The following is a 27184-nucleotide window of genomic DNA, read 5'->3' as shown; positions in this document are numbered from 1 at the left end:
CCTCCCACTCTTCCTCTGTCTTTCTACTCTTACACTGTCTCTCTCTCTCTCTCTCTCTCTCTCGCTCTCGCTCCGTCTTGCTGCTGTTGCTGCTGGAGTGGTGTGCTGGTGTTGGAGGTGGCGGCAGTGACAGTGGTGGTGTGCAGGGGGTTTTCTCTGAGCTTGAAGGGGAATAGCTGGGAAAGCCAATCCTGATAGCACAAACAGAGGGGGGTTTTCTCCCTTTTTTTTCCCCCCGGCGTGGCTCCAGCAGGGGGGATATTTATCTCTCGGTCTCCAGGATGAAGCTGTGCGCGAGCGGAAGGTACTGCTGTTTCATCGTTTGCATCTTGTGGTTAGGTTTAACAAAGCTGTGCATCTGTGTAAATCTGTGTGTGTGTGTGTGTGTGTGTGCTCATCTGTATGTGATGTAGCGGCACTCTGAGAGTTCAGGCTGTCTGTACTGATGCAGTGATGTTTAAAATGATCTGTTTTTTTCTGATAGTTTTTCATAGATGAATGGGTGATTTTTATGCAGGTGATTAAACGTTGTACACATGGAGTCTCTTGGCTTGGAAATGTACTGCAGCAAATGTGGAGCTACTTTTGTTCTCTCAGGGATCAATGCAAAATGTGTTTAAATGACTCTTGAATGTGTTTCGGTTGTAGAAATGACTTCTGTATATCTGCTTCTGTATGGTTACAGTCACCTGTCGGAATGCGCCTTAAAAATTGATTAATCACGCTTTGGACATTGCTGCTTGATCAACATGGACAACTAATAGTTTTTATGTGTTTTATTATGACTGCTGGTCTGATATGTGTACCACAAACCACTGAAAACTAAACTGAAGCCTTCACAAGCCTGCATAAACAGATTTTAATGAGCTCATTACAATATTACAAGCGCTTACCTACTTTTCTGATTAAAGTTGCATTACAAGAGAATTCAAGCAGCAAAGCAAACACAAGAGGAAGGAGACACTTGTTTTTCTCTCCACTCCCTTCCTTTCTGTCCCCTTTTTTACCTCGCTGTTACACAGCAGGAACATTTTAATTGACAGTTTTATTAATTCTTATTAATCTGGCAAAACGGAAATTGATCACAAGCTTTCGCTTTTGTGTTCGATTACTGATGGTGTTATTACAATTTCAGGCAGATTAGAATTTAAAAGGCGTTCAAGCAGCTGATGAAGGGTAATTAATCTGACGGGAAGTTCTCCAATATCAGACATCAATTCTTCTCACCTCTGTGTCAGCTTTAATTGAATTAGCTCTCCCTGAGATAGGGGGAGACGGGTTGTCCTACATCTTTATTCCTCCTCGCTTTTTTTTTGTTAAACAGGAAACAAAGTCCCCTGTAGTCTTTTAAGAAGCTGCAATGAGGTTAAACAGGAAGCTGGATTTACCCCCACCTCCATATGTATCTCCAACCCCTGACATCTCATCTCCGAGACGCCTTCCAAACTGACCTGATGAAACTGCCTGAAATCTCTTCACTCTTTTTCTCTTGTACAATTTCTGTCCCTCGCTTGGCCGGGCTCCTGCTTCTCTGGGCCGTGTGGCGGAGATGGAGATCTAAATTTTACATGAAGACATGTTGGAACAGAGAAGCTCTAAAGCAACAGAGGCTTCCTTGTTAGATGAACAGATTCAAGGATTTTAAAAGGTTGTCAGAGTATTCAAAAACATGTCATCTTAATTCTTTAAACTTTTAAAAACGCTTTGTTTAAAAAATGAGATTGACAACACCTTGAAAAGGCTGAAAGTTGTTTTTCAAGAATGACTGACAGCCTCAACATTGAAAAGAGATTTATTTATTTATTTATTTACTTATTTTTAAGATTGAGATTAAGACTAAAAAGGCAAGAAAAAACACCAGAAGGTAGGAAGAGGATTTAAATTAAAAATTAATCTTTGAAACAAATGTTTATTCAAACAGAAAAGACAAAATGTTATTTAATATCCTACATCATAAAGATATTTAGTGACATCAAACGATGCTTCACACTTTTGGAGTTAAACTATTAAATATATTTCTTAAAGCTTCTCATGATACTGATTGACTTCAGTTGAACAAAAACTCATTTAAAGAAATGCATAAATTCTGCTGTTTTATAATCTGATGGTTTAACAGTAGCTCTTGATTCTTACCAACCTGCACTTGAGCATCACCATTTCTTACATTTCCCCTTCTTATTCCTCAGTGATGCGACAGCTGGGAGACAGTTTTTATAGCTTAGCATAAGGCAGGACATACTGTAGGGAAACTGATGGGCTGGTTCTTTCTCTTCCAGAATCACTTGAATTTTGGCAGGAAAATTATACATTTCTGCTAATGTGCAGGGGATATTTTCTTGTAACTGTAAAATAAATTATACAAAATGTACTGTGAAACAAAATAACAAAAGGAGTACTAGATCATACTCAGTCCTGATTAAAAACAGTTTTAGTTTGAGTTTAAAATGTCCGATTGATCCTGTTTGAGCTCTGCATTGAACATAGTTTCCCAGTTACATGCGAGTGTCAGCGACAAAACTCGTTTGATTCATGGTTTTATTCTTGAGTTTCCAAACAGCACTCAAGCTACGCATGTCAAAACAGTGCAACCTTACTCAATGGTTTTACCCCGACACCTTGTTTTTATATTAATTCCTGACACTCCTGCAGACAAGAAGGAGGACGGGGGGGGGGTCTACAACGCGCTGTCAGTGTCAAACAGGACAACTACTCTTTGGTGTTTGTTTTTATTTTTATCTCAACAGAGCTCGTTAGCTTGTTTTACACAATGGAGCTAGAGCTGCATTAATAATACACATATCCGTGTTGAAATCCGGCCAACAACACCATAAACAACCTTTATTGGGCTCACTGAGAGCCGTTTATTAACTAGCTTTTGAGTGTTCGGATTTGAGTGAATAGCTTGTCAGTCCAAAGCACCATGCTTCCACCATGCAAACTGTTCTGGGGACTTTTTGAAGAGGTACCATCTACTAGGGACTTCTCTGAATACGACACACCATGGAAACTTTTTTCACCCCCATGGTGGAGTTCCTTCTCTGAAGCAGGAGCTAAAAAGGTTTCTCTTAAGGGGGTTCTATCACATAGTTCAAGACAATAAGAAGGGTTTCAACAGTTCCAAGAGCTAGAATAAAGTTCCTGCTGTCCAAAACTAGAACTAGATGTCATATGATGGAAAGCGAGTGCCAATGCTGCACAATGCAACCCAATATCTAATGCTTGCATACACTTTGGCTTTCTATATTTTGAACCCCTGAACAGAAATAAGCAGTATGTCCAATTGAAGACTAAAGGGCACCCTATGCTCCATGTGTTACAGAGCCAGGTCCTCCTATTGGAAGCTTTACAGAGTACTGGCCTGACAATTAAAACATTTATGGATTAGTTTCAGAAAATTATCAAAACGTGTTTTTATTTTGAACATTACAATATGTTACTGTATCAGCTTCCTACATCCCTACATCATCAGATTGATTGTCATAGGTGCTGCTTGAGCTTGGTAGGTTACAAACTAATCTATAATAAAAATGATCATTTTCAGCATTCTAACAAGCATGTAATCAATAATACCTGATGGAGTACATGAAATACTTTAGTCATTTAATCCTCCCAGATGGATGAGGTGTCCACTGAATTGTGTGCAGTTATGCATTAGCAGACAATCATAAAGTATGTGTGTGAAAGTGGTGTGGGAGAGAGGCTGGTCTCAAGAGGCTGGAGGTTAGTTTTGATCTGTTTAAGTGGACAGAGCTGGTTTAACAGACTAATGCTTTCCTCTATAATCTGTGGTCTGAGCAGTCAGCCTCTCTCTCCCACTCTGTGTCTATGTGTGTCTCTCTCCCGTGAAGCACTGACAGCTCCTTTGGGGGTTATTAAGTGTTTTTTATCATCTCAACCCCATTATTCCTCCTCCCCTTTGCCCTCTTCAGCACCAGAGGTCAGATCATTCAGTTCAGAACGGCCTCACTGCAATATATCACGGCTACCATAAGTACATTTTTGGCAACTTGACAAATGAAAAAAAAGGTCTGTCAGTTAAATATATACTGATTTAGTTATTTCTTGCAAAAGGGCGCATACTTTATGAAATATAATGTGAGACTTCTGTTGAAGAGAAGCTTTTAGCCTTTGTCTAAAAGGGACACTTCATGCTAAACTACCTTTTAGCTAAATTAGCGTTTTGCTTGCATGCTAATCTGTAATATGTAAAAGTCCCAGGAAAGAGTCATTATGTCTTTTTGCTAACATTAGCTAGCTTTAGCTCCCAAAGGTCCGGAGATTAATGGCAGATTAGATTAGATTGCCCTAAACGCTGATTCAAACCTCAGCCCGTTCTTTACTCCCCTGTGAAGTTTCACTTTTAATCTGAAAGTTGCGGAGAAGTGGGAGACAAAGTGATCCAATCTAGCGTCTTTGGAGGTATAAGGACATAGGCGAGCCGGTGTGTGAAAAATAAATAAATAAACAAACAGTCTGAAAAGGGATTACATTAGATGTTGTCCTCAGGGGTGAATTTGTCTTGGGTAAAAGTGCAAAGAAAACGTACGGATCAGTGCAACTTACAGAACAAGCATAACACAAGACAGGACAACCATAAAACACATAAAGTAATGCATGAAACTATCTAAAAACTATATGAATAAAAGACCTAAGGCTGAATTCACTCAGAGAATAAAAATGTGTTAAATGTCTTGTAGCTGACAAAAGAAGCAGTGATAAAAGATAATGTGGGCCCCACTTTGCCTAGTTTTCTTTTGATAAGAGTTGAAGGATAGTTCAACATTTTAGAAAGGTTTTGTTGAGAGTTAGATAAAGAGATCCAAGCTCTCATTTATATCTGTTCAAAAAGTTACCCTACTTGCATTCCTTACAATAAATGTGTAATACAGACAATTTTGAAATAACAGCAGAAATAAAAGTAAAAGCTTTTCATAAATTAATGGAATTGGCATTTAAGAGAAAACTACACCCTCTTAATGAAAGAATGAGCTACAGAGACCAAATCTTTCATGTACCAGGCTGTAAAAATGTTTATTTCCGCTGTAAAAATGTGAGTCATCTGCAAGTTGACACTGGATTTTTTTCACTTCCACATTGCCTTAAATCTTTTTGCTAAGCGTGGTTAACAAGTAATAACAAGATAACTTTGACAGAAAAGACAGAGCACACCAGCGTTGTCATCCCAAAAAAAGTTAGACTTGTTTCAAACACTCAGCATAACATGAAAATGAAAATAATAGCAACTTTTTGCTAATGAGAAGTGACGAAGGAGCAGCATTTTTGTGGAAACATAAACACTTAAACGATAGGTTTCTCAATATGGTTTATGATGCGTGTTTGTCTTTGATGGCACCAAACTTAAGTTCACATCTTGAATATGTTTTTATATATACAGTTGTACATTAATGGCACTCTGCTGGAGAGCTGTTAGTGTAATATTGTGTCTATATTTTGTCTGTAAAGTCCTTTTTTCTGTAGAAGCTCCATTCATGCATCCCTGAGTTGAAGTTTTTTCGTCGGCCTCTTGAGTGCTTTGGATGGACCAGTAAGTACATCATAGCCACCTGCTATGTGTGTAGCGAACTGCAAATGGAAACACACACACACACACACACACACACAGACACACACACACACACACACACACACACACACACACACACACAAAACAGATATATGGGAACACAGAACACTGCAGGTTTGCAGAGGTGGTTCTTTTTGTTGCGTCTAATCACTACCTGTCCATTCGTGCAAAACTCGTAAACAATATGCTGTGATGGTGGGCGGTGTGCCCTCTGTGTTCTATTTTTAATGATGCTTTAGAACGATGCTTTTACTTCTATGTCCCATTTCTTTTTTTTTTGGTTACTGTCAAAAAGATGGTCTGGTATTTTTACAAAATGAGCTGAATGTGGTTACGTATTGATTAAAAATATGGCATTAAAAAACAAAACATTTCTGTACTTATAAATTCATGGCGATGTTTCAATGCTATATCTATTCTGAATCTGCTATTTTTAACACAGTTTTCATCACACAACTTCAGTGTTTTGAGTTTCATCTTAAGTGCAAGGTTTCAGTTGAATATTCTCTGCTAGTTTTCAAATTTGAAGTTGTGAGAAGATCTCTGTAGCTTTGCTGGGACAGCTCTCAGAAGGCTTTACTGGCACCGTGACATGATTTTCTTGTCTGGAGGCTGATGCTTTTTTTTTTTTTTTTGTAGGACAGAATGTACTTGTCTTCATGTGTTTATCTGGTGTGTGTTTGTGTGTGGGTCAGTATAGTGTTATTGCCTGGGGGTGTTTTTTTTTTTTTTGCCTTGAGTGTTCTCCAAACTTGCATTTATTGGACCATGAATCATTTATTAGATTTGCTTGTGAGAAAGAAGTTGCGATGACACCTTTTTTTCTAAATTATTATGTATTATATACACTTTATATCACGCTGCTTTTTTGCATTTTTGTCCATTTTACACAGAATAACTCACATTACTTCTGTTATGTCTTCACTCCTCAGGAACTGGATCACTTCACAATTTCAGTCTTTTTTATAGCACTTCTAAAAAGTACGGGTCATTTTTTGCGAAGTGATTGATGAAAAAAAAAATCAGAATCCTCTCACCTCTAAAGAGCCAAAGAGCTTAGTAGCTGCTTGGGCTTGGTTTGGTTTAGCAAAAAGGTGTGAATTGGCTCTGCTTAGTAAGAATAGACTCATATCAACACCTCTGAAAATCTTCATGTTTTTTAAAGTTTTCTTGCCAAGGAACAACACATAACCTTCTTTAAATAAACAAAGGATATATTAAACTTAGTTGGCTAAGATCACTGTTTTCCTGTTTCAAGTCTTCAGTATGCGGAGCTAAAAGCTACTGCTTGCTCCTACACACAGTACAGTACCTAATATTGATTTAGTCTTTTGGTGTAAGTCTCGGCAAGAAAGACAATTTACATAGATTGCAGCTACTTTTTGCAGGTGACATTATCTCTAACACAGCACTAGCTAAAACGGGCTCGTGTAATTGAAGTTGCTCATCTATTTTTAAGCTAGCGACTTGCAGACGTTCGTAGTGAATGCACAGCACGACAAATAAACTTAGACGATAGCTATGGCGACCTTTTTACTTGTAATGGTGGGAGGTTTTTTTATCAGAAGATTTTCAGCAAAACAGAACTTTGTAAATTTGTGTTAAATTTTTTTTTGGAGCTTTGCCTCCATCACCTCTTGAGCTCATCCTAATAATCCTCTCAGGATGCTTGTAGTGATTACACACTCCCCTGTGCCTGAGTGCCATCAGCAGCACATGAAATGTGTTCGGCAGGTCATTATCCCCTGCTGCTGTTGCTAATGATGTTAGTCGTTGGTGTGTAACTACTGCGGTGTCTGCTCCTGAGTTAATCAATCCTGGACAGACATAAGCCCACATACAACCATACACAGAATAGCACCCTCATTTGAGAGGGGTTTTTTTTTCTCTATGAGGCGGCTGAGTCATACTGTACGTGTCATCAGACTGAGAGACTGCTGCAGGTTAGCTGCCTTGTTAATCTGAAGGCATACAGGGCCGAGAGAGAGCGACTTCTATGCCTCCTTTCTCTGCTGCTGCTGCTGCTGCTGCTGGATGAGTCAGATGCTCAGGTTCCCTTTCACTTTAATGCCGAGGTCTGGGTGTGTGATAAGGGCTTTTCCTGAGAGCCAATCTTTCTGTAAGGTAGTTGAGATAAGGAAGGCAGAGAACCAACAAGATGGTAAGAGAAGAGGAAGAAGAAATTATGATTTCCAGTGAAAAATTCACACCCAATCTTTTTGTTTTCCTACTCAATTTGGAGATGGCTTCTCCCCCTTTTCTGTCTTTGGCTAAACTGAAACTACTCTAAATACCCCCCCACTCCCACCCCAAAAAGCATTTCCTGCTTTTCACTCTTTCAAATTCCCCAACTTCAATATCCTCTACCACCTCCCCTTCCTCTCCTTTTCAATGCTCTGATTTCCTCTAAAATGTCAGCGTGGCAAGAGTGGGTGGCAGTTAGCGCCATCTGAACGAGCCTTGGCTGTGTTTTTTTGCTGCAGTGTGAGGATCGGCTAAAGGAAGAAGTTGAAGGAAGAGTGAGCGAGTGAATGAGTGAGCGGGGGAGTTGGAGTGGGTTGTGAGCTGGCGGTTTGACAGAGGACACCTGATGTGGACTAGGATGTGTCCTTAACAGGCTGTCCTTTATTGACTTTTCAGGGAGAAAGACACTTCATTCCTGTTGGACTGAGATTTAATAGGCAGAGCTGATGCCGCAGCACACAAACACGGACATTGACAAACAAAAATACCTGCAGGTACTCACTGAAAAACATAAATGTGTGCATCTCACGCACACAAGCTAGCAGACGATCAAGTGTTCATTTATCATACATGTAATCATGTCATTTCTACCTGTACACAAAAAAGGGCTGACAAAATATGTACTCACTCCCACCAAATCTCTCACACATACACACACACACACCCCACACACATAAACATCCAGAGCCGGTGTGCGATGACTCAGAGGGGAGCAGCTGGAATGAAGGCTCCAGTGGCGGTGTTGAGCTGTCACCATCTGGAGGAGTACATGTCTGCCTGCCTCCTCATCCAGCAGCACAAATCACTCCCCAATAACTTGGAGAATCAACATGTTTCTCAACGTCACCTGCTTTTCTTTTTCCTTTTTCAGACCTGTTTGTACTCGAGTTGTGACAATATTGATGCCGGTGTTGGAAAATGCCTCGGCTGCCATTTAAATTTTAGGCGTGGGTATTAGCAAGTATAGCAGTCTGTGCAACACTCTGATTATCGCAGTATTGTGCTGAATAAAATGATCTTGTTTCACTGGAAATAAGTTCTTCTCTACTGCTCCAAGACATAGGTGTTTTACAAGTACGCAGCTAAGAAATGGGTACATTTTAATTGAAGTGCTTCCTCAGCTATAGCTGACTGTCAAGCTACATTAAAAAAGATTGTTCCCCAGCACCTTTGATCCAAACCAGGAAAAACTAAAAAATGAAAGCATTGTATCACATCCACAGAGTAACATTCTTTGTATAGCATCCATAGATACAACACCCTAAAGGTGATGCTGTCCTCGGCTGTATCCTGCAGTAACACTGACTGTGTCACTGTTTCCTGTGCGGACGGACGGTCCAGCGCTCAGATCAGAGCTGCTTTGATCAAGCGTTGACGGGCCGTCTCATCTAATAACCTGCGCCATTTGTCTGAGAGTTGACAGCCGCACCTGTGCTACAGACGGCGGTGAGACACGTAGGATTGTGGGGTGCGGCAGAAATGTTTGGAAACGAAACCTCTGTGTATCGGCCCTGACAGAATATTTCCATTCAAGCTCATGAGATGTGTCAGTTCATGTCTTTTGTGTTTGGACACGCGGGAGATGAGGACGTTTGCTCTGCAGAAAGCTTGACAGCGATGTTTGTTTTACTGATAAGTGTGATATTTGCGTGTCAGAAAGAACCCAAATGCAGATGCACTTAACTTTTTCTTTTTTAAAAAAAAAAAAAAAGGAGACAAAATGAAGCAGTCTCTTGAAGAAAAGGGTAAAAAGCCTCTGTCAAAGACATTTCATGTTAAAAAAACAAACAAACAAAAAAAACAAGCTGAATACCAAGCCTTGCGTTTCTCTAAAAGGCCCTAAAAACATGTTTTTTGCTCAGCACTGAGATGGGGTAGCACATTAAAGAAACGTCTTAGCTAAATTTAGAACATCTTAAGTCATCTAGTGAGAGATTTCTGTTTTTAGCTTTTTTTTCTCTCTCTCTGTGTCTCTTCTTTTTATTTGTTTGAGAGGGGGTTGAGGGGGTTCAGAATATAATAAAACATTTGGTGATGCTGTCCACCACTCAATTCAATCAGTGCAATGCTTTTCGAACTTTAAGCCTTAATGCAATCCTGTGGTTGTAACTTATTTTCTGTGTTCCTGATCGATCAAATGATTGTTTTCAAAACTAATTGGTAAGTTCTTTGGTCTGTTAAAATGATGCCCAACCTTCAGAAGATGTCCTTAAGTTTCTTGTTCTGTCAATAACCTCGAGATCATCAGCTTCCTGCTATAGGGAAGGAAAGAAATGTCAAAAAAAACAAAAAAACAACACATGTTAACATGTTGACTTTTCCCTCTTACAAAAATGTAATCATATTTATTTTGTCAAGACACTTGTTTTACTGAAAAGAAAATCAAAATAAGAGCTAGCTTCTCCGAAGACGCTGAATCCATGACATGTAAAACACAAATCGAAAGAAAACCTACTACAGTTATATGCGCTGGTAAGGATGCTATTAGACATTCAATAAACGTAACCCACACAAAGGTTGAAGCTGTGAAATATAACCTGCCTTTCCTCTATAGGTTTGTCTAAATGTCTTTGCTGAACTTTGCTGCAGAACATAAAACAAAACTTTGCTTTTTAAGTCTGAAGCGTTTAGACCAAAACTTGACATTTACCTCTGATGCCTGAGATACTTTCATTTCCACTTCCACTGTATCTTTGCAGGAAACAACACAGTGTGACATTGTGAGGGAAAAGCACAACAAAAGAAAGCTAAAATTAGCCCCGAAGCTAAATCACCAAGGGGTAGGGGGGTTAACATTTCAAGATCTGCTAACCTTGAAAGTTGTGTTATCTGAATTTAGTGCAGCGTTTTTATGCTGTTTCAGCTTTTCTCTCCCTGCCAAGGACCGAACTGTTGGGGGAATTTTTGTTCTATCCAACTGCAGAATACATTGAATCTGTGCCTAAAGCAGAGTCTCTGGATGTAGCATAGTTGCTAATAGTTGCCAACCTGTGTGTTTGCTTTGTTTGGCAGGGTCAACACATGTAGAGAACTCAGAAAATCTGCAGGCCAGACTTAGCTGGTCTCCTTTGGGGATCTAACATACACGACGGCTCCCTGTGGTCAACCCCTTTAAACACATGAGAGGGAAGGAACACAGACAAACCATGAAAAAGATATACATTGGCAAAACCGCCTTAAAAGTCCCCCGAAATGGCGGCAAACATCCAAAAAAGAGGTAAGAGCGAATCTCTCTCGATGCCATCTCTCCATCCGTCCTAGTTTTTATTTTTATTTTATCTGTTTGTCCGTTCATACGCCCACGAGTTGTGTCCTCTCGTCTCCCGGCGGTGCTAAAGCTGCCTCATCTCGCCTCTCCGAGCACCAGGAGTCATGCTGCCTCGTCATCTCATCTCACTGCAGTGAAAGCACTCATTACGTCTGACTCAGCTCCTGTTCACAGAGGAGGTCACTAATGGGAGATTTTTTTCCCCTCCCTGGAGCTACTTCACGTAAACTCATCCTATATCAAACAACAAACACCTGTAATCCCCTGCGAATGCCCGCCAATCAAAGAGGAGAAGGTGGTGGGGGCGCTGAACTGTGGAACAGTCAGCTGAAACATTCATTGAATCGCTCTGTGAGGCCGACATTGTTTTACTCACAGACTCTGTTGGAGGTGCAGAAGAAAAATAAACAATGCTCCTCATCCAGCATGAAAAGATCACTTGAACCAATTTTAAGAAAAACAGTACATTTCTCTGGCATTCAGCCAATAGAGGTTTAATGAATTCAGTGATATTTTAGTTGAAGCTTAATATTCAATTGCAGGAAGAAAAAAAAAATCGTGAAGTACAGAATCCCAAAGTGGACTTGCATCTGTACACTTTTGCGTTTCATTTTGCTTTGAAAATTACTATAATGTTCAGTTGTTTTTAGAGAACTTGACTGACTTTCATCTGCTTTCCCAGAGTTCAAAAGCACAAAACAAACTACGAAATAGGCAAACAATGATATACATAAAATTGTTCTAATGGGGAAAAAATAACACCTCAAATATGTCCAAATAATGAGAACACAATAAGTTAAGAACTCAAGAAAACCACTTCAAATCACTCCTTATCACAGGAAAATGGAAATAATAAAAATATATAGCTGTAAGTGCTTTTAGACCTTCAATAGGGACGAGTGGGGCTAGAGGCAAAAACACCAAACGGACAAATGAAGTTAAAAAACAGAAAATTCTGCAGAGACCCAGCGACGCTTTGCTTCAGCTCAAAATCATCTCAATAAGACATATATTTGGAGATTTTCAGTAACATTTGTACACTTATAAGAAATCTCCAAATGCTCCACTTAGAATTTAATCTCCACATGGATTTAGCTTTGGTCACCATTTAAAATATACTGAGGCCACACAGTTTTTTTTCTCTGCTAGGTTCAACCAAAAAATATTAAATTAGAAAATATCTTGTAGAAAGTATGCATTAGATAAATCATTTGAACAGAAACCTAATCATTGTTTGTCCTCAACTCTTCCTTTTCAGTAGTAACATTTCTGTTTCTACAGCAGAAAAATTTATTATTTTTATTTTATTATTATTATTATTATATAACACAGTATTATTATTATATTTATTTCTCTCACACATAGTTGCTGCATCTCCACCAAATGAATGAATGAATCTTTATTACTTGTTTGACATTCTGAACTACACGATAGACTTGAAGGGGTTTACAAGACAATGTCAGAATAGTTACGTACGACTGTTAATATTCAGCCATACCTGCATTTTTTTAATACTGTGTGGACTGACTGATGCTCAGTAACCTGAAGCATTAAAGGGAACCTATCCCTGAAAATATATTAATTAGCCTCTCTCAGCCCCCATTGCTGAATCTTTGATCTTGTTAAAAGAGAGACAAAGAGAGGAAGTAGGGCGATGTAACCACATCTCCATCCATGCCATCTTTCTTTCTGTTATCCGGCTACAGATAGAGTCATTACCCTCCTTCCTCCATCTGTCCGTCAATACAGCGTCCATTAAGTCCAGCCGAGCACATTCAGATCTATCACGGAAACAGACATTTCCTCTTTTTTCCACTCGCACTTGCCCTTTTATTAGATTGGAGCCCAGGTAATGCACATGCTCTGAAAATAGTCATCATTGTGCTGTCTCACTGAATTACACACAGGGGTATCGCTTCTCAGTAAATCTGAGCCTTCACACTCTATTCATGTGATGTATTAGAGTTCATTGGCTCATTTTTCATCACAGAGAACACCCTCTCTTTCTTTTTTTCAAATCTCACTGCTGATTGGGTTTCTGTGATGTGCTGCAGAGCTTAAATGCAAAAAGAGAACTGATGCTCAAAGATGTGTATTGACTGAAAAACTCATTGCTCAACCCTGATGGGATTTTTTTTTAATTAGAGATCCGTGTTTTGGTCCCATGTTGTCTTCATACAAAGCACTTTTTCTTGCGATTTTCAGCTTTTATCACCCTCTCATGATGTTCTCATCAACGCTGCATGGTCGTTCAGGGGTGCATTAAAAAAGATATGTTGCCCCTTACAAGTCAATTCAGAAACACATACTGGAGTTACAAGCTCCTCCATATGCCCTAAACACAATCATCTGCTCTGTGTGTGTGTGTGTGTGTGTGTGTGTGTGTGTGTGTGTGTGTGTGTGTGTGTGTAGCTCTCTGCTGGAGCAGAAGGAGGACTTACGGAAAAGGCTTTCCTTCACAACACATAAGCTGGAGCTACTACAGAGCGAGTTTGATTCCACGCGGCAGTACCTGGAAACGGAGCTGCGCCGAGCACAGGAAGAGCTGGACAAGTTCACTGACAAGCTGCGCAGGTAGGCCCACACACAAACTAGGTGAGAACAGGGGCTCATCTGCAATACTCTAATACATGTAATGTCCCAACTTTTACAAAGACATACCATGATGTTTACAGCCCTTTCCTACTTGCACCATATTCACGTCTACTTTCTGTAACGTCACACTCCTGTTGGGAAGCTCAAACCCTCCCATAATGTTGTAATGCTGTATTACAGGTAGGGAAAAACATTTGTAGGAAGTAGACATATTACTGTTGTTTCACTCTTTCTAAAATTCTTCATTGAAAACATCATGTAAAGGGGTCTCCGAAAAGTATAGGTTGGGAGCTACTGGTAGCTCGCAGGTTTTCAGTGGCCTGCCTATTGGTTGACCTACTGTGTCAAAAAACAAAAATTAAAAATCTGACGACAGTAAATGTGCCTCTTCCCACTATTTATATGCAGTATTTGAGCCTTGAAAACAAGTGTCATGTCTTCTTTGACATTGATGTGAATTTTCAGCAACACAGCTAACAATGTGGCACAATAAGAAGTGTCAAATATTCAAAAAAAATTCTTGGATTTTGATGTGAATTTAAGATTATTGATAAACATTGGATTATTGCAGTTTCACACATGTACAACCAGCTTAATTCAGCAGATGTGTGCTATGTGAATAAATGTATGTAGCTCTTGGTCACCTAACTCTTTTCAAAGTAGCTCTCAGATGAAGAAGGTTGGAGACCCCTGATGTAAAGGAAAAATCCACTGGGATTATAATTAGCCTACAGCTACATCAAATTAGCCATTGCCAGCATTCAACCAATTCCTTGCTTAACATTATTGTTAGCTAGAAATGAAAGCCTTTCATGGAGGTGAAAACTTATTAGGTACCAACAACTACTTCATGCTCAGCCATCATTAGCATTCATCCAATGCAATGCTAACATGATAACTAGAGTTTCTGCACTATCATTTAACACAAACAGACAAACAGTGTAAAAACAGTTCTGGACAGTTCGATACAAATTTGCACAAGATAAGATAAAATAAGATAATCCTTTATTTATCTCACGAGCGGAGAAATTTACAGTGTTACAGCAGCAAAGCAGGATAGCAAAAGAAAATCACACAGTGCAAAAAAAAAATTAAAATAGATAAAAATATAAGTGTACAAAACAAAATATGCATCAAAAACAGTAATCAAAAGCTAGTACGAAAAACAAATGTGCATCAATTAAAGAGCTATTAAAAAACATGCCTCAGAAAGGAACAGTTGAAATGCCAGTACAATGCCAGCCAATCATCATCCAAAACAATCATATCTAAAGATGCATTTTAAATTGATCCACTTTTATGAGACTCTCTGCTTTGTTTTCACTCCTTTTATGTGTTATAAAGTGCTGCACTGAACTTTAAAAATTCAGTTTTTACTCCTGGGTATCTGAAGTTAGCCAATCGTCCGGTTCTGGTCCAGTGACCAGCTTCTTTAAAATTGAGAGGGGATGTAATGTATGTTGTTCGTATCTTACAGCTTATATCGGCCTGGGGATTTTTTCTTCATGGTGCTTAATTAAAGAAACGCCACACAGAAATATACACTCATTACGCAGAGGAAAGTAAGAAACAGTAATAATCATTTTGCGTTCCAGAGCTTTTTTCTTCCTGTGATCATCTTTTGAATTAGTCTCAGGACCTCCCGGGTTGTTCAGGAGTGGGCAACTCAGTGATTTTATCTGGTTCATGTTGTTCATATGTTGCCTTTTAAGATGTTTCTGTCTTCTGTGTCAGAAATAACAGAATCCAATTTTCACTGAATCATCACATCAGTAGTAGAGTTAGATCTACTAATACAGGTGCTATACGCTGAAACTGCGGCATGTTCTCTGCACACTGCTGAGCATTTGAGCCGAGTGCCATATTTCTTAGTTTGGAGTAAATCCCTGTGTGCTACTGTAAGGTGCATGTGTACGAATATGTATCTTAAAGTGAGCAATGTGTTTTATTGTGTTGTTAAGAATACAAAGCAGCTACTCAGCGCTGCAGAGGATCAACCAAGACCTGGAGGAGAAGATCCACAGAGATGTAAGTGCTAAGCAGCAGTATGTGTGTTTGTCTGTGTTTTCCTCCCATGAATTCCCATGCTTGCGTTGAGTACCTGTAGACACAAAAGAAAACAAAGCAAGAGTCGCAGGGTTCAGACTTCGTACAAAACACTGGGAGAGCCAATTTCAATATGAAACTGCCCCGCAGTTGTTACCACTGACATTAATTATGGCTTATTACTATTTGCTGTCCTCCTTCCAATGGCAGAGTGATAGCAAACCTATTGTTCCTCAGTGTGCCGTAGCTCACTTCATTTGTCAGACATTGCTTATGCAGCTGGAAGTATACAATTAACTGGCCCTCCTGAGAACACTGTATGACAATCAGGTGTCGTTTCTGTTTCATGGACAGCGGAAAAATGCTCGCTGAATGGTTTTGTTACCAGACAAGATAATAATCATTGTCGTGATTACAATACCAGAGTGAAGAGTTACAGTGCTGATCAGGAGTTTAAGGTCACACAGCTTTATTGTTTGGTAAAATAAGATTTTTTTTATAAATTTTTTCCTTTTTTTTTTTTAAATCTTATGAAACATCCTCATCATTTGTTATTGATTCCTCTCACGTCGTCCCTCCTCCAGGCTAAGAGAGAGGTGCTGAGTAAGTCTCTCTGCAGATCGTAAAAGCTTGTTTACTCCTGAGGTGCCACAAACTCATCTGACCCAATGGCCTTGCACAGCGATAGAAAACGTAATTACAAGACAGATAAACATAGTGATGTACCTTGATTGTGCTTCTATCCCGCACAGCTACAGAACAGTGGAGAGTTTGAGGGTAGAGAATCTCACAACAGCACAAGGACAGATCGCGTTGATGTAGATAGATAGATGCCTTAACTAACTCTACTGATTATTTTGAGCCATCCATGGACAGAACTGTTATATCTTAAAAGGCAGATATAAAATAAATGTGACAAATTGTCAACAAAATGGGCCTTTTACATACATACTTGACTCTGAAGTAGGAAATTATTGATCCCATACTGAGATGGGACATCAGTCTGCTGGGGACTGAAGGAGGTGTTTGAAACCTGCCACACATTCATTACTTTCTACTTATATAATCTTCAATTATAAGTGGAGGACTAATGAGCCCACTGGGAAAATGAAAAATCACTTTTGGACACTTTTGGCTCATTTTCTCTGCATCGTTAATCACGTCATTCCTATCATTTGCTTTCCATGATCCATGACGGCATAAAGTGCTTGGTTAGTGACCATCTTTTGTGCATGACTTCTACTATTGCATTGTGGGATACTTTAAGTCCACTCTACAGGATCAAAGAATTCCTCTTAAACATTTGGAAGCTACAAACATTTTTCTAATATGATAAAACGTTAGTGCTAGATGGTGTGGTACTAGTTAGAAATATTTTATACTATCTATAATAACATGCTCTATGGTTCATTGCATGGTCTTCAATGACAGTAAGAAGAGCTGGCACTACGCCTCCAAATTATTGTATCATCCAACAAACACCTCCAGAAACATTACGCCAAAGAACATAATGAGTTATTTTTTGCAAATTCTGTTGAAGCTTTTATTTACCATCTTGAAGCGATGAGGCCTACATATTTTCTGTCCAGCCATTATCTATACTGCTTTTCCCAGTGTCAGGCAGGTGATGGAGCCGATCCCAGTTGGGGTGAGAAGCAGCGTACACACTGGACTCTAGGCCAGTTGACATAAACAATATATGACAACCAGCAACACTCACCAATGAACCTAACAAGCATGTCTTAGGAAGGAAGCCAGAGTACCCCAGTACAGTATAGAGAACGTGCAAACTCCACTCAGTGTCTGCTGGGGATTTGAACCAGCATGTTTTATTAATAATAACTAGCAGTTATCTAAATCTGTATCCAAGTATCTATGCATTACAAGTTTTACACGGAGTAATGAAAGCAGTGATTAGTTCAGAGCTGATCTTGACAAGCATCCCTGTGTCTTCTCTAAGGGAGGCACACAGCTTGTTAAACAACGGTGATATCTGATGTGGTATTATCGATCACCAAAAGCAAAGGTATTATGGGCGGCAGGAGCTCAGTCTGTTGGGACTTGGGTTGGGAATCTGAGAGGTTGCCAGTTCAAGTCCTGGCACGGACCAAGTCCAGAAATTGGTCCGGTGGCTGAGGAGACCTAATTTCTGAGCACTGCCGAGTTGACCTTGAGCAAGACAACACCCCCCCCCCCCCCCCCCCCCCCCCCAGCTCAGGAGCACCGTCACTCTGAAACCTCTCCATTAATGCACGTCCATAGGATTCTGTTTGTGCATGTGTGTATTTCAGCCTGTGTGTGTAGCATGTCCATTAAACTGAGTGTAAAAAAACATTTCCCCTTGTGGGATTAATAAAGTATAACTTATATAGTGTTGGTCAATATCTGTATCAGTGTCAATGTCATTATCTGTATCACAATGAGAATCAGTTTTAGCGTCAATATCAGTCTTAGTAACAGTATGAGTGCCACTATTAATTGATATCACTATCAGTGTCAGTATCTGTCTTGTTTTGGTATTTGCATTAGTACCTACCTGTATCAGTGTGGGTATACTGTTCGGTAAGTAGGTAAAATGCTAAACAAAATCTGACTACAGTGTCTCTTGATGCTCCTTCAACACCATCAGAGTGTTGTTGCTAAGCGCATCTTTAGTCTACCCTTCAGTCTGTATATTCAGAGACAGGAGACAGAGACAGTCTCCCACTGTAATTGGGCATCATTAAAAAACCTTTAGACGCTTCCCTTATAGGCCTCACATCACATCGGTCAGAGTTTTGTAGAAGGGCTCATTTGTTCATCGGCTCTATTTATTGTCAGTCTCAGCATCACGACGACGAGAAGCGAGCTCTGAGCAGAGAGATCATCGTCCTCAACAACCACCTGATGGAGGCCAAGCTCACCATTGAGAAGCTCCAAGAAGACAACGTAAGAGCTCAGGGAGCGTCACACTGCATCCGCTCTTCATTCATCTCTTTTTGTTTTTTAGCTCCAGAGAATCCAGTAATGCACATTAGCCTCTTATTAGCTTTATTGTGTGTGAAAGGATATTTCAGTGTTAAACAAAAAAGAAACAATGCACTTAGTTACCATGCTTTCATCTCCTGCTGGCGCTACATTCATGTCTAATTCCCTGTTTTCTGGGATCAGCTACTCGTCCCTCTCCAGCACACTAATGCTCCAAAATGCTGCGACCAGACTTCAGTTTGGATCCAAGAAGGGAGATTATATTGGTCCAATTTAACTTGTCTTTACTGATTTGAAATACCACTGAGCACTGAGGTCTTCTTGCTGTTCGGTTTTAGACCCCTGAACAAACTGACCCCCCCTTTCTATGCAAGCCATGCTGATTCCCATTCACTTGTATCTTTTAATGTAAAAATGTATTTGATCAAAATTATATCAAATAAGTCAATCAAAGCACTTTGCACAAATAACTCTTAATGTTTATTGAAAAGGTTTTCACATGCATGGACTTTGACTTGTTTTTTAAATCAAATCCAAACATTTAAAAAATTGTTGTATTGCTCTTGTTCTGGTTGTCGTATCTTGCACATATTTTCTTTAAAATGCACTACATATGTATGTCGCCTGACCCTGCACATGGTTAAACTGGACTTAACTTGTGTTTTTATTAAGATTCTAAAATCACCAGAAAAGGTGAATATTCATCCTTTATTGTTTTTGTCTGGTCTTCCATTGGTGGTGTTATTGTGGCTCAACAGGACGTGTACAGAAAAGACTGCAACCTTGCTGCTCAACTTCTCCAGTGCAACAAATCTCTATACAGGGCCCAGCTCTCTGAGGTGAGTATGACTGGAACTCCTTCAATCGAGAGCAACAAAATGGTCTGAAAGTTTTTCCATTTTCATCAGTATTGACAGTTCCCTGGAAGTTTAAAATAGAGCAATTTACATGTAGATAATTTGCTAATGTAAGAAGGGATTTCAATTAATCACTGAACAATAATAGTTAATCACGATTAACATTTTCAATTGCATGTTTGAAATTCCATTCTCTGCATTTGAAAATAAAGATGTTTTTATTTTTTTTTACTTTGAATTTGTCTGCTGTCTTGAGCTGAGAACACTATTTGCTTTTTGTATTCTTGTGTTTGGTTGTTTTTTTGTTGTTGTTTTTTTTTTTTACGTAAAAGAGAGTCCTTACGGAAGAAAAACGAAATGAAAACAGTTAAAGGAACAGTAAAAAAGTGAAATGTTTGATACGTGGTGAATATATCTTTTGACTCAGCCGTGCAGGAGTGAAATGAGACATTCATAGACACAGCAGTGTCGTTCTTTTCCATCACTGTAACTACATCCGACCTGTGGCTCCTTTCCTGCATATCACTTACCACTCTCTCTTCCCCATTTCTATTTTTAAAAATGTTACATATTTTTGGGGCTATTCTTTTGCCTTTATCGACAGGACAGCCGAAGAGAGACAGGACATGTGTGGAGGGAGAGAGTTGGGTTTTACATAAAGCAAAGGGCCGAGGTTGGTTGCTTCAACGAGAACAACAGGCAAACCTCCAGGCTATCCGGTGCCCCATCTCTCCCTCTTTTCTGACACTCTCTACTGTCATATCTCTTAAATAAAGGCAGAAAAAGCCCCAAAAATATGTGCTCTGAAGATTGATTTGATGCCAGATGCCATAATCATAAACCTATTATGACAAACTGATAAATGTGCGTTTATTGGTAACTAGATAAAAAGGGAAGATTTGGCGAAACTTTTATTTGTAAAGAAAGAGGAGATCTGAGGCAGCTCACTACAAAAGATGAGCAAAATCATTTCACCGTCTGTACTAACTGAAGGTCATCTTGCCTTATGTAAGGCAGAGGAGAGACAAGACAGCGTGGAGTGATGACGGCTGTAGGTCACAGCAGGGAGAGACGAGTTGGAGAACCAAAGCTGTATTTTTGGCTGAATAACCTTCATCTGAGAGAAGTGACGGTGGCTGGTATCTGATACAACACAGCTCAACCTTATGACCATATATCTCAAATTTTCAAATAAACTGGAAAATGGATTATCCATATTTATTTAAGTAGTTTGCAATACATCACTATAACATTAACATTATTCTATTGACCAAAAAATCTCTTAATTTTGATGTTCAAAGACTTTCTAAAGTCCTAGCTTTCTTTAAAGGGATAGTTATTTATTTTTGAAGTGGGGCTATGTTAGGTACTCTATAATAGAGGGTTTATTAGCCACTGGATGCCGGTCAGTATGGTCCATTTAAGGAGAGACCAGCCACGAGTGCAGGCCAGGAAGCTAGCCTACAGACAAGGTTGTTTGCGTCACGTAATTTTAAGAAAAACTGGGCTACAATACAAATTTGGGATAAATGTGTGCTGGACTGAAAAAATCACAGCACTGTCTTTTTCCACTTGCAACCCACCTTGTTTTCACACTTCTTTGGCAAAACACACGTAGGCCTGCAATGGTTTTACTTACTGTTGACAAATAACTAATACAAGCTCATTTTTTAAAAAAAATACTGAACTATCCCTTTAAATGCACATCCAGTGTATTCTTCACTCAGGTCCTGCTTTAATCACCTGTTGCCATCTTAATTTCCTTTAACCAGAAGGATGAATGGATACAGATTGCAACGCCTCTAGCCAGGTCTACCGTGAACTGTGAATCACAGGGTAGCCACACATAGTCTGTACTATGTACTACTAAACTAGCAATTAACACTCTGAAAAAAACTACAAACCTGTGTAACTGGATAGATGAGAAGAAGGGTCATTTTTTTCAAGGACCTGTATGCAAGGAGACTGGCTGCCCACTCTCCACAAATGTGTTTAGTGTCATGATTAAATCAAAAGTTGCTGCCATTAAGGGCCGTCTACTTTCATTCTGCATCTTTTGGCCTTTAACTGAGCTTGGATATGAAAATGAACTGTTGCTCAGTATTGGCACCATTCAGGGAGAGTTTCAAGTAAATCATTTCTCTAAACTCCTCTCACTCAATATGTAGCCAACGCTGAGCATTATAATACTGCTGTGGGTTTACTAATCAAAACTGCTTGACAATGACGAACAATGACACTGTATGAATCACAGGCTCACACCAGTTATAGTTAGACAAAAGTAGTTCACCAAGAAACTGTGCACAAATGTGACGGAAAGCTAGCCTCTTCAAGGATCTAAACTTTGATGTGAGGCAGAATGTAAATGTGGGAGCCTCGTCATGATGTCCTGCTGCTGCTTGTGTAAAGAGATGCATGTAAACGCTTTAATGCCAGGTCAGCTTGGCGCCACTTTCCACTGCATCAGCCCTGGGCTGTGTGCCTGGTGCATGTGACAAAGGGGATTTTTTAAAGCTGGCAAATGTCCACAAGGTTAAAGAACGCCTATATGGCGGAATGGAAATATCAATGCAAACTGCATTTGGTTGCATAAGGCCCATAAAACATCCCCCTACGCACACACAGCACACACCAGCACAAACGCACACATGCAGGCTGTACATATGGAATCTGTTATGGAGTGAGAAACTGTTCTGCAGGCAAACATCCAAACATAATGGGGGTCAGAGGCTATACATGCACTGACAGTATGTCCGTTGGTTTGCTGATCCCGTGGGTGGGAGCCAATCGACATGGTATTGATAAATGATGCTGCAGCATTTTGAGAAGTGCAGCAGCTCTTCAGCAGCTCTTCAGAGCCGACTGAAGTGTCTCGGTTGTTTTGTTTTGCTGCAAAACAAGCACAGTGAGGGGTATGAAATGATTAGACTTGCATTTCCGAACACATAAAAAGCGTATTGTGATCTCGCTCAAAACAAGCCCAAATGAAAAATGTGTGGACAGTAATTAATGGGATTTAGTTTGGTCAAATCTGCAATAAAACTGTGATGAAAAAATGTGTTTTCTCCCGCTCAGAGGTGTTTATCTTTTCTCTATCCACAAAGTTATAATTAACTACCCTCTCATTGCCAATTAGGAACAACTGACTAGATCCCTGTTGATGATGTGCTGGTATAATGCTTGTTGCTATGGAGAGGCACAGATAGTGGAGGAGGTTTCTTTTTATTGAGACATGCTCAGAATAGCACAATGTCGTTCTTTTAAAGGAAGGCAGCTTGGGTCGATTTCATTTTTACAAATATTTTCTTAGCTTAGGTTCTTGTCACTTAAAATTGCACTTTTTAACTTAAATGACAAACACAATTATTGCAGTCAAACCATGTGAATGAACTGGTGTACGTTGTGGTGACATTCAGAAATCTCCTACTGTGCTATGTGACATTCATATTCATGCTGCCATGCAGAGGTATGGCAACAACCACATTCACATAGGATAGTAAACTATAGAGTAAATGCTGGAACTCCTTTTCAGGTATATACTGACAATCATTTTTAAGGCCCCTTTACTCTGTGTGACTTTGGGCTGTCTGAGACCAAAGTAGACAAAAAGAAGTCAAAATATTAGACCCCCATGTGAGCCATCCAGTCTATCGTCAGCTGACTCTGAGTTCTAATAAGTTAGAAAATCTCTGGCAAAATGTAGGAATAGTGTTTAATAATGGACATTTTGATTTAGGTGAACAAATCAGCCCACAAGTCAAAAATACTGGAAGTTAAAAAAAAGAGAAAGAAATACAAGCGACACAAACAAACCAGGCACAGGACATGGACAAATTGTTAAAGGTCACAAGTGTGTCTACAAACCCCAAATTATGAGAAAAGTCCATCCTCTCCACCTGTTGACTGCTCCACTTTTCAAAAAATGTGTGCTCAAACAGGCCCTTTGGCGAGTTTCCCTTCATGACATCACAAAGGGCGGTAACCCGTCCACCAAATGATTTACTACATTTACATTTAAAGCTACAGATGAAGAAACAGCTCGTTCTGAGCAGGGCTGAATTAGACGGGCTTACTAGATGATAAAATACAGGATCAGAGTGGATTTTTAAAAAGAAACTTCACAGATGTGGAGCTCTGAGAATTATTTAAACTTGTTGAAAATGGGAGCATATGTTAGCTTTACTTAGAAAAAGAGAGCCAGGGTAAAAGTAAACAGGACTATCAAAAGCGAGTAATGTGTACCCACATAACCCACATCTGTTCTTAAGAAAATCTTGGACATGCATCCATTGAATGTTCTCAGTTAAATGAATGGGATACCGCTAGCAAGTAATAAAAAAAAGTGTTTCTATGACTCTTGCAATGGATAAAACCTTGCAGAGTTGTATTCTCAAAACAAAATAGCAGACTAACTGGATGATACAATCTGATGGTGTCTCTGCTTCCACTTTCTTTCTTTTTTTTTTCGATTAACATTAAAACACAACATTTCGTAATAATTTGCTCTTGTCAATTAAAAGAAGAAATGAAAAGGGCCACAATTGAACAGGGAGAGAGGATTATACGCAGGATCAAAAATGTCACTGTCCACGCTCCAGGCATAGAATTACACTTTCCTTTGTGGTCATTCAAAAAAGTGTGTCTTACATACAAAGTGGCTTCTTTGTGTTTCTTTGATTGACGATTTCCTGTTAAAAAATAATGAAAAACTTAACCATAAGACATCCCCTTCCCTGCTGCTGGCTTGTCCTATCTCACCTGCTAACATCAGACAAATGTTGGTATTGAGTTTAAGCAACACTGTGCACTTATTGCCTAATGTTTCGTTAAAAAAAAACATATACAGATAACACAAACTGTAAAGATGTAAAAGGTGTTCTTTACATGGTACATCAAACAAGGAACACTGCCATGAACATTTGAAGTGAAATTCATTGCCTGTAAATGCAGGTAAAACACTCCATACAACCTCTCTTTTCTTTGATTCTTCTATAGCTGCCTGCAGATTTTCAGGAGCGCCTGACCCTGCACATGGAGGACTCTCCTCTCTGTCACACTTACTCCGACTCTGTCTCAGCTTCTCTCATTGCTAAAGTCCTCGAGAAGCCAGACGAGGCCTGCAGCAGCAGCCAGGCCTCCCGTTCCCCCAGCCCTCAAGCACAGGAGCACACTTTTATCCTGGAACGCCTCGGACCGGGAGAGCGTCTCGGGCTGCGTGCGGCCTATAAATCTGACCTGTACAGCAGTGACACAGCTCTGTACTGCCCAGACGACCGACACCGCGAGCGCAGGCCCAGCATGGACCTCCACGGTCAGAGAAAGCTGCTATATGGGCCCCAAAACTCAACCGACAGCAACCCAGAGGAGGGCTCTGTGGGGTTGAGGGCCGGTTTCTCGCAGGAGCACTTCGCCAAGTTCCCTCCACCGCTGGGTGCAGGGTCCAGTTCCTACTCCAGCTTCAGTGCAGGGGGGTCTGAAGACAAAGGTAACGGCCCACCCAGCAGTGCTGCTTCATCCCCGCACCACCACTCCCTCTACATGGAGTGGAGGGATGCAGGGGACTATGAGAGGAAGAGTGACTCATCCTGGGAGAGAGACAGTCCAAGAGGCTTTGCTAACGCTCACCCCTTCCAGCAGACAGAGCTGAGCCACCACCAGAACGGCAGCTCACCTGTCTACAGCCGCACCATGTCGTCCTGTTTCAGTGAGCCCTACGAGCCGCTCCCTCCCTCCTCATCCCCAAGCGTCGCCTACGGAGACAGTCGTCGAGGCAGCACTTTAGCCCCCGAGGAAGAGGAGCTGATTGGCAGATGGAGGCAGCTTAGCGTTGAGGATTTGAGTGCCCACTCGTACCGCAGCCCAGGTCGAGCGTCACCTTACAGCTTCTCGGAGCAGCACTTCTCCGTCCGGCCTGCAAAAATCCGTCTCGGGCCGCTCTACAGCAGCTTCCAGGAAGGGGCTGACTACTACCACCAAGAAGCAGGCGGGACGATGGATTCTGAGTGGGTTGCTGCAAGCCCGAGTCCTGAATGCAGCCCAGGTCTGCGGCAGGCTCACAGCCAAGCCCACCTGTACAGAGCAGAGGACGGTCAGGGGTCCGAGCACAGCCTCTACCAATCAGGGTCCATCTCCAAAGACAGGGAGGGTCCGGTGGCAGCAGGTGGGCAGAGTGTGGATTACGTCGATCCCAGCCCAAACAGCTCCACTGAGTCCCTGGACCAGAGGACCCTGGAAATGGCTGCAGAGTTGCAGCACTACCAGGTGGAGATGCACAGCCTGCCCCCACAGGTGAGCCAGTCCCCACCGCCGGTCCCAGCCCCTCCCCCTCCTCCATACAACCCAAAGTTTGGCTCTTTGGGACTTTCCAGGAAGGACAGCCTAACCAAGGCGCAGCTTTACGGAACTCTTCTCAACTGAAGGACGTCCAGATCAGGTTTATTCTTTGATAGGAGCTGCACCTTCTGTTAGCACGATCACTTTGATAGAAACGGTTTAAATAGTCGCCAGGTGGGATCATTCACTATAACTAATATGTAACCTCTGCTCAGTGTTTTAAAAGATTTGGTTGGATAGGAATGTTTACACTTCAGTTGCCCAGAACGAGTCAGGTGTGTGAAATCTGAAATTTGTAAGAATCTGTATGTATTTAAATTACAAATGTACAAATATATACTTCTAACTGAAAATCAAGTGATATATTTTGTATGTAGCTGTAAACGAGCACTACATCCAAAACCATTCAATATAAAATCAAACTCTTTGTTTAGCTGGAGCTTGTACATAAATTTAAGCTGCCAATCCTATATTTGAAAAATGTGAAAGGTGTTGATCAGTGCCCACATGAAGTGCAAACAGTGGTCGTTCTTTTCAATCGGCTAAGACTGGGTTTGCCTTGTGTGGATTTTAATACGAATGTTGAACACTGGAAGAACACAAAAACAAATGATCGCTTAAATGAGACATTTATTTTTACCTTCTGTTGAGTGAGTTCGACAGTATCGATGGGTGTGTTTTATTGTTATCTATGGAGCGTTTTGAGATCTGTTTTGAGCAGTCACTTCTATTTTATATTTTTGCCCTTCTATATCGCACACAGAGGTTTTCCTGACCCCAGTCTACCTCAGATTTGGATGCCCACACCCCACATAAAAGTCACTGTAACCTTATTTTATTTGACGGCGATGCATGATTCTATATTTTTGTTGTTTTGTTCGAATAATAAAGCACAAATTACACATATAAGCTTCAAGATATCCTTTATTATCCAAGCCAGACTTCAGCAGCCATGTGGCACAAGCCTGCTGAGTCACTACGAAGCCCTGCTGTATCACTGTTGTAAATTTAAAAATAGGTCAGTAGAGGAGGAATTTTGGCAACATCAGCAAACCCAAAAAAAGACAGGAAGTTTATTTGCATGTTCCAAGAAGTCATCAGGAGAATACTACGAGGGAGTGTTTTTTGTTTTTTTTTAATTAAAACTCAATAAGAGATTATTCTCAACATAAGGCAACAATTACAGTACTATTCCTGCACTACACAGGGGGAACAAAATAAAACGAACACATGATAAAATTAGTCTCTGTGTCAGATATCTGCAGATTTGACTCTTTTTAGGTCCATTTA

At 40.4% G+C, this 27184-nt stretch overlaps 1 protein-coding gene across 2 annotated transcripts; it reads left to right on the top strand.

Annotated features, from left to right (window-relative positions):
• LOC306835131 (brain-enriched guanylate kinase-associated protein) lies at positions 1-27184 on the top strand. Of its 2 annotated transcripts, XM_079361559.1 has the most exons (7): positions 2-304; positions 10841-11045; positions 13509-13670; positions 15653-15719; positions 18558-18665; positions 19463-19543; positions 24557-27184. In XM_079361559.1, exons 2-7 carry the CDS (start codon positions 10948-10950, stop codon positions 25976-25978), a joined length of 1938 nt encoding a protein of 645 aa, XP_079217685.1. In that variant the 5' UTR covers positions 2-304; positions 10841-10947; the 3' UTR covers positions 25979-27184. The 2 variants fall into 2 exon arrangements, with proteins under 2 accessions (XP_079217686.1, XP_079217685.1); XM_079361560.1 differs by lacking the exon at positions 10841-11045 and having other exon boundaries at positions 1-304.

Source organism: Symphodus melops (genome assembly GCF_947650265.1).
Source record: "Symphodus melops genome assembly, chromosome: 1".
Lineage (NCBI taxonomy): Eukaryota > Metazoa > Chordata > Actinopteri > Labriformes > Labridae > Symphodus > Symphodus melops.
This window is presented reverse-complemented; position numbering and strand designations above follow the sequence as displayed.